Here is a 15,335-nt window from a genome sequence, read left to right on the forward strand (position 1 = left end):
AGTCGTGGCTAAAATCCGTGGCATTTACCACGGATTTTAGCCACGAATTTCATAAAATGCCAAAAATTCATTTTTATGAAATTCGTGGCTAAAATCCGTGGCAAATTTGCCACTTTGGCCTTATAAGGCAAGTGAACTAAGAGATGCTCCATTGAATCAAAAACGATGGAGGAAATATCATTTTAAATTGCAAGAATAATTGGAATGTCTTTCTCCGGTTCTCCATGTGTGATGCTTTTAACATTGTTGAGCAAATATCATGAAGGAAATTACGTCGCAAAATTAGCGACGAAAAAAATCCGTCGCTAACTCCGTCGCAAATTAGCAACGAATAATTTTTCGTCGCAAATTCCGTATGCAAATTAGTGACGGATTTTTTTCGTGGCAAATTCCGTCGCAAATTGGCGACGATATTTTTTTTCGTCGCAAATTAGCAACGAAAAAAGAATTCGTCGCAAATTCTGTCGCAAATTTGCCACGAATTTTTTTTCATGGCAAATTCCATCGCAAATTAGCCACAATTTTTTTTTTCGTGGCAAATTCCGTCGCAAATTCGCGACGACATTTTTTTTCGCAAATTAGCAACGGAAAAAATTGTCGCAAATTAACACACGAATTTTTTCGTGGCAAATTCTGTCGCAAATTTGCCATGGATTTTTTTGTCGCTAATTTGCGACGAATTTTTTCGTCGCAAATTAGCGACGAATAATTTTCGTTGCTAATTTGCGACGGAAAAAAAATTCGTCGCAAATTAGCCACGAAAAATTATTCATCGCTAATTTCCGTGGCTAAATCCTTGTTTTTTTGTAGTGATTCATTGAATGAGTTAACACTGAACCTCTTGCTCGTATCGTGATACAAAAATTTCCCATTCAGGTGACTTTTAGGGTGCGTATGGTAACATTTCTGTTCCCGGGAACGATTTTTATTCAGAAATAGTTTGTTTTTTCTATTCCTTGAACGATTTTCTGAACAAAAGAACGTGTTTCGTAACTGCACAAAATTTCTATTCTTGAAATAGAAAAAGAACAAAAATGTATTTGGTAAGACCCTAAAAATTTCTATTCCCAATTTTTTTCATTTAATTATAAAAAAGTCAATCTAGTAACAATTCGTGTTTGGATAAAACTGGACTTTTGTAAGAACTCAAATGATCAAGATATTCTAAGATGGCTTCAGAAAATCCAACGTAATTGTTAGTGAAAGATGGATGGCTGGAAATAAATCTGATGATAACTCACAATATGATGATGTTGACAATAAATCTTTGGGCATTACAATAAACAAGTGCATAGAACTTTTGAGCTTTTAGGGTGTAGGGTATAGGGTGTGGTTTAGGGTGTAGGGTTTAGTGTTTAAAGTGTAGAGTTTAGGGTTTTATGGTTTAAGATGTAGGGTTTAGGGTTTTAGAGTTTATGGTTTTAGGGAGATTACATTGAGCTTGTTTCTCTTTTAGTAGAATTTTTTTTACTTCTTATTTCTGTTCCAAATATATTCTCTGGCAACTGATCTATTCCTGATAATAGAAAATTAACTGACGCACACAAACAGATTTATGTTTTTTTTTCTATTTCGGAGAACAAAAGAACAGAAAAACAGAGAAACGGAAATTTTACCAAACAGGCCCTTATCGTCAATTTTACATCATTATTCTCATCTTGGTCAAATCTTTGATGGAGTTGGGAAACATGTAATTTCATTTGGAATCATCGTAATATTAAAAGATCATTCAAAGTAAAGAATAATAAAAGTATTTGATTTTTTTAATCCGCCAAGTGTATTCCTAGACTTTTGAACTTCTTTACGAGGAGCTTGGCGAACCCCTAATGGGCCCACCTGGGAAAACCCCATAAACCCCCATTCGGAGGAGGAATATTTCGGACTCTGTAGCTTCCCATTCCATGAGAGAATGCTGGCCATTGGGGCAAGCCCCTAGTGGTTTTTTGTTTTGACTGAAAGCCCTTAGGCTACATTTGGTAGTCATGATAAAATTCAGAATAAGATAAAATTTATCCAATCATGTGTTTGGTTCCTACCCAAGACAAGATAAAATAGGATAAGAGGGATATAAATTTATCCAATGAAAAGGGGGGGAAAAGGGAAAAAGGATTTTTAATATTTTTAATATAAAAAAAAAATTTTTTTAAAAAAAAATTTTTTTAAAAAAAAAAAAAAAAAATTTATTATAAAAAAAAAAAAAAAAAAAAAAAAAAAAAAAAAAAATTTTTTTTTTTTTTTTTTTTTTTTTTTTTTTTTTTTTTTTAAAAAAATTATAAATTATTTTAAAAAAAAAAAAAAAAAAAAAAAAAAAATATATAATAATAAAAAAAAAAATTAAATTAATTTTATTTTTTTAAAAATAAAAAAAAAATTAAAAATAAATTAAAATTTTAAAAAAAATAAAAAAAAAAAAAAAAAAAAAAAAAAAAAAAAAAAAAAAAAAAAAAAAAAAAAAAAAAAAAAAAAAAAAAAAAAAAAATAAAAAAAAAAATTTTTTTTTTTTTTTTTTTTTTTCATTTATACTGATATGTCATTTATACCAAACAATGGACATAATAAGATGTGAAAAGATTTGGTTTTATTACGGTGATTCACCGAACAATTGATTAGATATAGCAAAATCTCAGGATTTTCATATCCTATCCAATTTATATCCTTCCTAGTTAGAAATATAGATGACCAAGCGCAACCCTATTGGTTAAAGTATTTAAAATTAAAGAACTACAATGGTAAACAACCCAAGTTTTGAAAATGAGTACTTTGAGTAACCACACAAATTGGTGCCTATCCTTATCCAAGCATGCGAGCTAGGTCAATTCTAGATGGCATCGGGTAGGACCCCTCCTTTGGATGTGTTATTCTTGGATAGATTAGACTCATACCCAATCCGACAAGTGGGCGGTGAGTGATCATCGAGGCAAGAGGGCTCAAACAAGATGTGTCTCCTAGCAGTCTTCTAAAATGGCACAGGGGATAGGAATAGATTGGTCCACACATTAAATAGAAGAGGGGCGCCGGCGATACAAGCGATCAGTGATAAGGATGTCAATGGTTTAAGAGTGGGAGTTTGTGAGTTACGACACCTCAAATCCAACATTGGACGGCTATTCCTTGTGATATTATTCAACGCAAAGACGAACCTCCAATCAAAGATACTTAATTTTTTAGGATTTGTTCCCCATGGATTAGACCTTATCATTACAATAATATCTTGGATCGTAAAAGTTTAAATTAGAATCAATAGCTAACACAAAGAGACGTGAGCTCATTGACATGGAAAAAACATAGCAAAACCGTCATTTTGCTGCATCTACGCCCTTTATCAAACTCTATATATTTAGAGATGGTGGAACAAGCACAATACTGTTTACTTTGGTCGCTACTTATACGTACACGCACGACTATAAAGAGCAGTATGCTAGTTTGAGGTCCTGCATGACTTTCACGACAACTGAAGCACGAGTAATGTGGAATCAAAGACATATCTAACGCTGGAGAGAGGGGGGAAGGGGCACTTTTTTTTTTATCAAAAGAAAATTTCATTAATTTTCAAAAAGATACATGAGAAATACATAAAATTCCCAAAAAACTGCAAACCAAAGCAAAATCCAGAGAGCTTCAAAATCAAAACAAGTTTCCAGGGATCAAGATGGATCACCAGAGCATGGTCACTAGGGGTAAGCACACACTCATCCTGCAAGAGCATATTTGTCACTATAGCAAACTCAAACGATCGGCAGTTGATTACAAAATCTCGCGTCACTGATGATGAGCACGCGCAGGATTGGGGATGGGGCACTTGACCCACCTAAAATTTAATATAATCATATTAGGCAGCAAAAAAAATTATTACAGGTAATACTTTCTTGATAGCCCATAGCTCCGGGTGCTATCTAGCCTGGACTAACTTTGTTATGAGAGACACGGTTTTTATTAACAGCCCATGTCGAAAAACCAAATCATTACTCTTGAAGTTTTCCCAAGAACATTTGTTATCCAATGCACCATAATCATGACACAAGCAACAACAATGAATGCCTTATCTCGTTTTGTTTTTTATAACACAAGGTGTATAAACTTATTGACTTGATTAATTATCTATCATAGATGCACACAAAACGCTCCACCTACGTGCATCGCTACCTATTCTATTCCTGCCAATTTTTTGTTAAAAAATGAACGTGTCTGATCTCTATGTAGGCCTCAAAACGTTATGCAAACTTGTTCTTTTCAGAAAGATGAATCACTCATCCTTGCGGTGCTCAAGTAGTAGCTAGCTAGCTAGCTAGGTTGGCATATAATCTGAGGCATTTTCCATGGTTTCGGCATCCACAGTCTTAAGCATGTGTCCATGGATCATTGGCAAGAGAGCGAGCTAGTCGGGGTGTGCAACCGGACCGGGTTTACCCGGAAACCGGACTGGCCCACCCGAAAAACAGGTCCGGGAACCGGTTCCAATTTGAACCGGTTTCATTTTTTGGGAATCGGTTAGAACCGGTCCGGTTTCCGGTTCCAAGTGAAAACCCACCCAGACCGGCTTTAGAACCGGTATTTTATGGTGGTCCACTTGCAATTTTATATGACCAGAATTTAAAGCATTCTATTATAAAGGATGAGGGAGATGATCATTATTTGTGGATGGTCTAACTCAAGGGCTTGTAAGCATTATAGGGAGCAATTTCCTTTTTCTTAAAATTTTTGTTTTGTAACGAAGAAACTTCATATCCAACTGGAACCTATGCTGTTTTATCACGTCCATTAAATTATTGGGACTAAGATAATATGCTTTTGTATGAATACTTAAGATTGTTTGCATAGTCAAACTTATAACCTTTGATTTGAGTTATAAGTTTTCCTATTTGCTACCCGGAAAAAATGAAACCAAAAAAAGGAACATAAAAAAAAGGGGTTCTTGGGTAGACCTTGTAACCGGACCGAAAAAACAGGGTAGGTTCCAAAACAGGGTTCAAGATAAACAGGATAGGTTTCAAGTTCCAAAAACTGGGAATCGGTTATAACATGGTCGGTTTTAGGTTTCAAGTCTGGAACTGACCTATCCTGGAATTGATCACCCCCTACGAGCTAGTGTTTGCATTCGTTGTCCATATATCTTTTTTGCTTGATCAGGCCAGCTGTTTCTTCCAACTAATAGAAGGTGTTTCACAGTACTCAAGTGACTTGTAGTTGGTCAATGCTTTTCTGGGATTCCACCTTTTGTCCCCCACTTTCTTCTTCAACACATTAAACAGTTTCTTGATGCATCTTCCCATGTGCAGCAAGCAGATCAATGCCTAGTGTCACTAAAAAACGAAACCCTAACGAGCGCGGATGATACTAAGAAGTGTGATATACCGTGCTTTTTTGAGGAAACCCTAACCCTAACCCTAATTCTCTGCAGTTGGGCTTTCTCTCACCGCACCAAGAAGCTTGTCTTAGTTTGTTAGGACAAGGATTTCCTCTTTTTTATAATGCCAATCAGTGTATAGTGACTGATTACTTCAAAATTGTTGGTTTAAAAACCCAACTCAAACAGATTTAGTTGACAGTCTCTCTCTAGTCTGTGCCTACTAATTAAAACAAATAAATAGTATGTTGATAAATCCAACATAATTCCATCTATATGTACTGAGTATACTCAAATTTAACATTCATGACCCAAGTTTCAGAACAAGTCTGATCTGAAGGAGAATTGATAAGATAAAAGCCCCATTCCACAATTGATATCTACATTACCGAAGTTGCAGGACTTGATAAGTTGCTGAACTAGAGTGCCATTTATTGGTAGTTCACTTGAGATACCTAAATAGGGAATTAGTTCTTTTGTTTGTTATTGAATCGATTATAGTGGAATGATACATCTATTTCTTAGCCTTGTAAGATATTTAAGATTTTAATCAACAGTACATACGATCTGAAAAAGTTTTGAATAATTAGGAATTCTATCTTCTTTTATTTTACCAAAAAAGTCGGAGGTACATAATTCGTATCTCACTTTATCATTATTCACTGAAAGACTCGAAATATACATCTCTTTGTATAAAGAAAATATTATAGGTTAGGATTATGCAGAATGCAAGCAATTATTAGGCAAATGATCACTTTTTGTAGTGCTTCTTTTTTCACCTTAAAGTAGAGAGAGAGAGAGAGAGAGAGAGAGAGAGAGAGAGAGAGAGAGAGAGAGAGAGAGAGAGAGATTGATTGGGGAGAAAGTAATTGAGCTTATAAGCTGAGCACTATGATTTGTAAGGATATCCAACGAATGAAACATACAGATTTCTCTCTCGACTTTCTATCTCTTCTCTCTTCAATTCCCTTCTCTTCTCACCTTATTCTGATTGTCATCTCGATTCTCATTGATAATCAATAGGGATCAATACAAAATACCAGGTGGAAAATAAGGAAATGGGAATTTAACAGTAATTTAAATCACTTGATTACAGAAAACCTAGAATAATATCTCTATCAAGGACAAACTTTCCAACTTTCTATGATACTTTTATACGTTTATCAGATCAAAGTGAAACATGAAAGCTGAACCAGTAAATCCTCTCATCTCCCTGTGCTTTCAGACCTCAAACTCTGGGATTCGTGACTTGATTTCGAAATATGCCGGTGAATTAGGTGAACACCACTCCAATTAACTCTTGGCTGAAGGCTATGCAGATAAATCTGGAAAAACCAAAACTACACTGAAGCGTCTGAAAGTAAAAGCCCAGATATGCAAAATTACCTCCATGAGTGTCATCATGATTAAAGCTAGAAACTATATATATCGCTTGTCCTAATACCTTCCCTCTTATCCTCAAAACAGCTTTTGAGATTGATCTATATCACTCCTTTCATCGATTTGAAAGTTTGTTGAGGTGGAGGTTGAAGCCTGATTGTTCCCTATTGGTAAGTCATTCTCTAAGATAAAGATTGCTCAACACCTTTTGATACGCTACTATTGTTCATCGCCTTGTCTTGATTAGCTTTATCCCCTTCAAAGTCCCTATATCTATGCAAATACCTTCTTAATGGACCGGCATAATTGTCGAAACCCAGAGCCTCCATAGCCCAGCACATATCATCGCCGTTCACAGTCTTCCTTCTCTCCTTCCGGCACTTCTCGGAGGCTTCACTGGTCACGAAGCCAATGAACTCTGAGACACATTCTTGCATCATTTCTTTCGCTTCCTTTGAGACTTTTGCATTGGGAGGGAGGATTTGCTTCATGATCCGCCCCACGTTGGCTATTGGGAGCAACCTGTCTTGCTCCTTGATGCTTCCATCATCAGCACCGATGTTATCTTCCATTTCTGGAGGCTCACTCACAAAAGTGCAAGATCCCCGTTGAATTTAGACTCTGTCTTCCAATGTCAAAGGGCTTCCGTCTATGGTATGCAAATGCACGAAGTTAGCCGTCCGACTTAATATATGCATTTAACTTATGATTTTATGTCTTGTCCATTTTGGCATGTGATGACAACATACCGGCTCCACACAAATGGCGGGTCTTCTGGCACAAGCTCAATCTACTGGCCAGATGATCATGGCTAGAAACCATGGGGTCGAAAATTCTAATTATATGGTTGACTGTGATTCCACGGCATATTGATTGGCTTTGCCCTATAAATCATAGCGAAGGAAAAAAGAAAGCAATGTACTTTCTTTGATGTATTTTACACCTCATATTCCTCGAATTTTAAGTGGAGGATAAGACAGAATGTGGAGTCAATTTCTTAAATCTTTAGGCTTCAAATATGCTTGTCGATTTGGTGAGTTTTAAGGTAGACAAGTAGCCCCAGCTTTCCTCCTCTTTAGTCCACCATTGAGTTTACAACGAGTAAGTTATTTGATTAGCGAGTAAAGCTTAAGTTGGTGATTAATTGTCATCCACCCAAGTTTTAGCGTGGATTCAACCACCACTACTCTACTATAGAATCTGATTAACCAATAAGTTATCAACTGCGTGGCATCTACTCTTGCTTGTGTCATTGAAAACGACATCAAAAGCATAAGAATACTTTAAATAGCATGAAATTTGGAGGGTTTTGGTGTTTGAATCCTTGGGATGGCGTATTTAATGTCAATTACCTCAGCATCAAGTGCAACTCAAGCATCTCTTTTGTATTGAGAAGATTTGGCAAGTCAGAGGTTGTCCTCGGTTTCATATATTCTTCACTTGGCAAGTACGTTTATCAAGTTAATTAAATCAGCATTTCTAATTAATGTGAAAAAAGAAGCAAAAATGAGATTAGCTGCTAGCCGGCTTGTTACTCATATTGATCCAGTATTTCACATTTTTATTTTGTGATAATGTATATGCTTGTTCCAAGGTTCGCTAGTTAGGTAACCATTTAATTGGGTGACTGCTTAATAGTTTGTGTTTTCTGAGACGAAACCGTGTGATTCTTTTTTGAAAAAAACTATGGTGTAAAATCGAAGGTCACAAGAATATTTGCTGTTGCTGTCTCTCACTATCAGTTACTTCTTGGTTCTCCTGATTCAGGATGCTCTGATACTTCTTTATCTGTTCTAAATAATACTTTACAGTAACATTGCCTTCTCATTTACAGCCAAGCCTTATTGCTCCTATTACGTATGAGGAGATTAAGGAGGTTTTGATATGTATCTGTGCGGAAGATGATCATGCTACGAAGATCTTTGAGTTACAATTGCTGACCTCGACCCCCAATCGAACACGTGATTGGTAATCTCAGTATGAACGCGACTCGTTGATTTGCAGAACTGTGTCAACCAATCCACGCTATAACGCCACGAACAAGAGAATTCGCGATCTTGCTCGATAAGTTGAATTCATCGCCACAAGGGAGCCTTGATAAGATCTAGTCCTCAAGAGAACTCAAGAAGAAAACTTCTTTATATAAAATTCTGTCTCCGCCTCCTAGAAATCTATAAGCAACCTTATATAGGGTGCTAACCCTAATCCTAATCCTACTAGGATTAAAATTACAAAAATAACCTTAATTGCTAAAATTCGTCCAAAAATGGAAAAAGGCCTAAAAGTTCATCTAAACAACTCCAAATCGCTAAAAACATCATCAATCACTACTAAAGTAGTTTGTATTATCCGTTTCAATGTTAATTTTAAGTTTTTGGTCCATGAATGGGGACAAAACGCTAGGATCAGATGCCTTCTCTATCTCATTTCATACTTTTGCATGAACTGTTATTAGCAAAGATTTCTGTGATGCAATCTCTGATATTTTTTCCTCTTCGAAGTTATTGAAGAAAATATATGGAACAGCTATTTCTGTAGTTCCTAAATAGCAACTGCTTTGACAATTGCTGATTTTAGGCCTATATCTTTCTGCGATGTTATTTATAAATGGAGTACTAAGATCCTAGGTTGCAGATTGAATAAGTTTTACCTCATTTCATTAGGATATATCAATCGGCATTTGTTAAAGGAAGGAGTATTGGGGATAACATCTTGTTGGCCCATGAACTTGTCAAGAATTATCATAGGGCTGGTACATCCTGAAGGTGCTTGATTAGGGCTAATTTGAGAAAAGCTTGACTTATTAAACTGGGATTTTCTCCTAAAGATTCTGTAGGCAATTGGTGTGCTTGTTTCTTTCCTGACTTGGATTAAGCTGCATTACTTCTCCCTCTTTCTCCACATTGTCAATGGTCCCCTAGAAGGTTTTTTTGTTGTAAAAGGTGCTTGCTATGGAGGTTCTTTCAAGAATGCTCAAAGCAGCTGCTAGCAGGGGCACAATTAAGTTCCACCCATCCTGTTCTAAATCTCAGCTTAATCACCGTTTTATTGCTGATGATTTGATGATTTTCTTTTCAAAGGTGATGCTGCATCTTTAAGGGAGATTCTTTCTAAATTGCAAGGCTTCAGGAATATGTCTGGCCTCCAATTAGCCCCTCCAAAGCTAAAGTTTTTACTCCCGCATATTCTGATGAACAGGTGAAATATTTGCTTTGAATTTGTTTTAGCAGAGGGCATCTTGTAGTTAGACACCATGCAGTACCACTCGTATCCGAGAGGCTTGCATATAAAGATTCTAAGCCTTCGGTAATAAAACTACAGCTAGATTCACATGTTGGACAGTGAAAAAGTTGACATATGCTGGCAGGCTTCAACTCATCAAAGCTGTTGTCTGTATAGTCTTGTCAACTTCTTGGTCCCGGATTTTTCTTCTTCCAAAGAAGGTCATTGAAGCAGTTGATCAGAAATGTATGTCTTTTCTTTGGAAAGTGCAACTGGGTGGTGCTAAAGGCTTCGGAGTGAAATGGGAGCAAGTTTGTCATCCTAAACATGGAGAAGGAATTTTGTCTGAGTTTCGTTGCTCAATCTCCTGCTTTGACTGAGGAGCGGTTGCCTAGATATTGTGGCTTGTAGTGGTATTTGGTCAACCCACTTTCTTGCTGATGAGATACAGCTTTAAATTGCCCATAAAAATACTATGGTTTAGTTCAAAGATTGCCAATAGATCGAAAAGCATATTTGCACTGCAGTTATTGTCGTTTCATGTAGGCATTTGACTGGCAAAACTCGGAGGAATACAACATGACCAAAGATTCCTTTGTTCCTAGCATCGAGAATAAATCCTTGCATTTATTTAATTCTTGTCCGAGGAAGTCAGTGCTTCTATTGGCCTCTCATTCTTGGTAGAGAGTAAAAACATAGAATATATTCACTACTGCCAAGAAAACTACTGTGTAATAGTTACCTCGTAATTCGATTTAAGTAAGTCCTTAAACTGCTTCGTCTAACTCTGGGACGTTAAATTTGGGGGCATTCTCGGGGGAAAGAAAAGAAAAAATTTCTCTCCAATTGGGGGTTAGGCGTGTAGGTACCGACACGTTAAATAGGGAACGCAGACTTGTTAGTCCACCTGGGTATACACCTAGACAGGCGGGGCGGCCCCGGTCGAAAACTTAGGCTTCCCCTGCTTTTGTGAGGTATCTTCGGTAACCACCTCCAAGGATCCAAGGCAAGCCTCCGATTCTTTTTTTTGTTCCTAGCATCGAGAATAAACCCTTTGCAATTTTTTTTTTCGTGTCCGAGGAAGTTAGTGCTTCTATTGGCCTCTCATTCTTAGCACAAAGTAAAAACATAGAATATAATCACTACTACCAAGAAAACTTCTATATAATAGCTACCTTGTAATTGGACCAAAGTAAGTCCTTAAGCTGCTTTGTCTGACCCTGGGATGTTGAATTCGAGGGTATCCCTAGGGGAGAGAGAAGAAAAATTTTCTCTCCAGTTGGGGGGCTCAACGTCTGGGCACTGGTATGTTAAACAATAAACACAGACCTGTCAGTCCACTAGCTATACACACCTAGACAGGCAGAACGCCCCTAGTCGGAAGCTTAGACTTTCCCTGCTTTGGTGAGGTACCCTCGATAACTACCACCAAAGATTCAAGGCAAGCCCTCGATTATTTTTTTGTTCCTAGCATTGAGAATAAACCCTTGTTTATTTTTTTAATTCTTGTCCAAGGAAGTTAGTGCTTCTATTGGCCTCTCACTCTTGGTACAGAGTATAAAGCATAGAATATAATCACTGCTGCCAAGAAAACTTCTGTATAATAGCTACCTCGTAATTGGACTTAAGAAAGTCCTTAAACTGCTTCGTCAGACTTTGGGATGTTAAAATCGGGGTTATTCTCAGGGGAGAGGGAAGAAAAACTTTCTCTTCAATTGAGGGGCTAGGCGTGCGGACACCAACACGTTAAACAGGGAACGGAGAGTTGTCAGCCTACCAGGTGTATACACCTAGACCAGGCGGGGCGGCCTCGGTCGAAAGCTTAAGCTTCCCCTACTTTGGTGAGGTACCCTCGATAACTACCACAAAGAATCCAAGGCAGGCCCACGATTATTTTTTTGTTCCTAGCATCGAGAATAAACCCTTGCATTTATTTAATTCATGTTCGAGGAAGTTAGTGCTTCTATTGGCCTCTCATTCATGTTCAAGGAAGTTAATACTACCAAGAAAACTTCTGTGTAATAGCTACATCATAATTGGACCTAAGTAAGTCCTTAAACTGCTTCATTTGACCCTGGGACGTTGAATTCAAGGGAGAGGAAAGAAAAATTTTCTCTCCAATTGGAGGGCTCGGCGTGTGAACATTGGCATGTTAAACAAGAAATGCAGACCTGTTAGTCTGCTAGGTGTACACACCTGGACAGGCAGGGTGGCCCCTGTTGGAAGCTTAGGCTTCCCCTACTTTAGTGAGGTATCCTCGCTAACCACCACCAAGGATCCAAGGCAAGCTCTCGATTATTTTTTTGTTCCAAGCATTGAGAATAAACCCTCGTATTTTTTTTAATTCTTGTCCAAGGAAGTTAGTGCTTCTATTGGCCTCATTCTTGGTACAGAGTAAAAAACAAAGAATATAATCACTCCTGCCAAGAAAACTTCTGTATAATATAGCTACCTCGTAAAATATGTGCCAAAACAACCTTTGTATTAAGCATGATGTTACGTGAGATATTTTTGTTTATCCATTTTTTAAAATTTATTTATCTGTATTACTTCACTAGGAAAGAAGGTTCGTTGTATGTAACCAGAATTTATTTCTATAATTGAAAGTTTCCTCAAGATTTCAAGAAAACATTTTTTATTTAATTTTTTTGGTCAGGTACATTTTTTTATTTGATAGATTGACATGAGATGGAGCGTCTTTTTATATAGTGGTGACAAGGCCCCCATCGAGTCTCCATCTTTATACATTAATTTTCAGATAAAAAATATTTCACTCTTTTTTACTTTATGAGTTTAACTTAGAAACATGATTGGTTACATCAATGACCATTACAACACGTATTTATTCCAAATTTGTCACATAATAAAGGAGTTTACTCATAATAATAGGACGTACATAATGATATAATAATTATGACCATAATATGTAATAATAATTATGACCATAAATTGACAATTTAGTAATATGACAATTAATCATTTAAATAATCATGATTAAATATTATACGTAAAAAATACCTAGATATCTATAAATAGTTAGTTATTGTAATTTCATTTGGTGAAATTATATGCTATATATTAGTTTTAGCATAGTTCATAATATAATAATTTAGCATAGTTATTAAGACTCGTTTGCAGGATTCCAAGTGATACTATACATAACAAGTTATGCACAATAATTTAATAAATGACATAATTATCGGTTAGTCAATTCTATATTACATATACTTGTATATACTTTAATAAATTTACACACACACACACACACACACACATATATATATACACTTTAGTAATTTCACGTATAATAGGGAAACTATATTATAACATAGCAAAATAATTGTATTGTCTTAATAAAAATAATACATATCAACTATATTATCCAATGATCAATTACATATATATATATATTAAGTAACATAATTATTAAGTGGTTAATCCAGTAGAGAGTAAAGTATTTTTGACATTTTCTATCACTTTCTCATACACACAACGCCGGTACATTTTGCTAGTAAAAAATAATAACGATGGTGTCTAGAACGGACTAGAGGTGTTAGATAGATGAGGTTGGGGTTGTTTCACAGCTCAAAGTCGAGAGCAAATTTATAATGTTCGAGATCGCTGTCACCAACATACTTACTAATCAAATAAATTGCGGGCTAACTCTAAAATAGCGAAAGTTGGGTACCATGCACATGGTTTAGGCAAACAAGTCATCAACTTAAGTTGATCCTTATATAGTGATTGCTTTTAATTTGACTCAACTTATCACATCATGATGGATTTAATGATGTAATGTAACTGGTGTTCTTTGCCAAATGGATGATATGCTCAGGCCATGAAAGGTAAATTTGTTGTAAGAATCATAATGACCACTGCCGTTGCCTTACTCTTGGTCAATATTACGTCCGAGAAATTCATGATTGCCAACGTATATGAGAGAGAAGCATTATGTTTAATTGCTTTTGAAGACATCATCAATTCCGCATCATATGATGGAACAGGGCCCCACCCTACTAGGTAGCCTCACGGGGCAACTAGAAATTGAAATTTAGTGTTTTTCATTAACGGCCAAGTTCATGGTATCACTGTTAAAATGGTATAATTTTCTAAAAAAAATTACCTGATCAGTCATAAACTTATTATACAGATATCAATTCAATCATAAACTTTTCGATTTTGTCAATTCAGTTATAAACTTTTGTGTGAAATTCCAATTTAATCTTTCTGGTTAATTTTCGTTAGGAATCGTTGATGTGGCAATGTGCCACATAGGATGGCTAGCAATGTCCGCACCGCCACGTCAACAATTTTCAACGAAAATTGATCGAAAGGACTGCATTGAATTTCTTGCAAAATTTTAGGACTAGATTGGCAAAATTAAAAAAGTTTATGACTGAATTGTTATCCGTATAATATGTTAAGGACTAATTGGACAATTTTCCCTATAATTTTCAAGTTGCTTTTCCAAGGGAATCAGTTTATGGATTGCACTGGATCCTCTTGATTGTTTTTGATAAGTAGAAGGAGATTAATGGATGACTAGCATTGACAACCCCCTAAGCTTTACTATAGGGGTTTCATACCACCGAAAGAGAATCCAATTTGAATCATAATTACTGCTTATTTTAAGCAAACTCGTCAACTCTACCACACCATTGTTATAGTGTAGCAAAGCAAGGATTATCCTATGCCATGACATAATCGAACCTACACTGCAGATGAACCAAGGTTTCCTAATGCCGAGGAGTGACTAGGGAATTTGGAACATGTGATCGGAGGGCCCCAAACTACTTGCGAGTATGCCTTACGCTACTAGGTCAACTACCAGGGCGGTCAGGATTATTTTAATTCGGAGAAAAAACAAAGAAGACAAATTATCAATCCTTAATAGATTGACGGCTTGACGCCTCCGGCACCTTGCAATTTTAAATTATTTCGCTTTCAATCCTTTATTTTCTTTTCTTTTAACATAAGGAAAAAAGACCATAACATAGCTTCTTTTTTTGGTCGAAACCATAACATAGCTTGATAGGGTGAAAACGATATACGCGAATACCGCAATTTCAAAACACACAAGTAATGCACGAGCGATACACGAGGACTACAATCAAGAGAAGCTCTCAATCTTCTATCTCAAATTCAAAAAGATGAATTGCCTTTTCAGGAAATGAATAACAAGAATACAGTAGGAAATTGTTAAATCCAAATCTTAATCTATTCAGACGAATGAATATAAAATAACTCTTAAAACTATATAAACGACAAGTAAATCATAAATCTGAACTAGGAATTTAGTGGGTGATGATGGGTCATCTATTGATGAGGTTAGATTGAACAATTTAGTTTGAAAAATATATCTAATAAATATGCTTTCATGGCCCACGTC

General features: G+C 36.1%; 1 protein-coding gene and 1 long non-coding RNA gene across 2 annotated transcripts; one reads left to right on the top strand and one right to left on the bottom strand.

Moving 5' to 3' along the window:
* Window positions 1-6,381: 6,381 nt before the first annotated feature.
* LOC115691398 (nuclear transcription factor Y subunit B-5-like) lies at window positions 6,382-8,166 on the bottom strand. Its single transcript, XM_030618014.2, has one exon. The coding sequence runs from the start codon at window positions 7,294-7,296 to the stop codon at window positions 6,907-6,909; it is 390 nt and encodes a 129-aa protein (XP_030473874.1). The 5' UTR covers window positions 7,297-8,166; the 3' UTR covers window positions 6,382-6,906.
* LOC130136170 (uncharacterized) lies at window positions 6,810-10,472 on the top strand. The gene is made up of 2 exons (XR_008815198.1): window positions 6,810-6,894; window positions 9,805-10,472. It is a non-coding gene; the product is annotated as an uncharacterized LOC130136170 (long non-coding RNA).
* The last annotated feature ends 4,863 nt before the right edge of the window (window positions 10,473-15,335 follow it).

This window comes from Syzygium oleosum, unplaced genomic scaffold, assembly GCF_021117445.2.
Source record: "Syzygium oleosum isolate NSW1041296 unplaced genomic scaffold, Sole_v2.1 Sole_v2.43, whole genome shotgun sequence".
Lineage (NCBI taxonomy): Eukaryota > Viridiplantae > Streptophyta > Magnoliopsida > Myrtales > Myrtaceae > Syzygium > Syzygium oleosum.

What these genes read in the sequence shown, in the direction of transcription:
- LOC115691398 (XM_030618014.2), bottom strand. Translation starts at nt 7,296, where the DNA reads ATGGAAGATAACATCGGTGCTGATGATGGAAGCATCAAGGAGCAAGAC.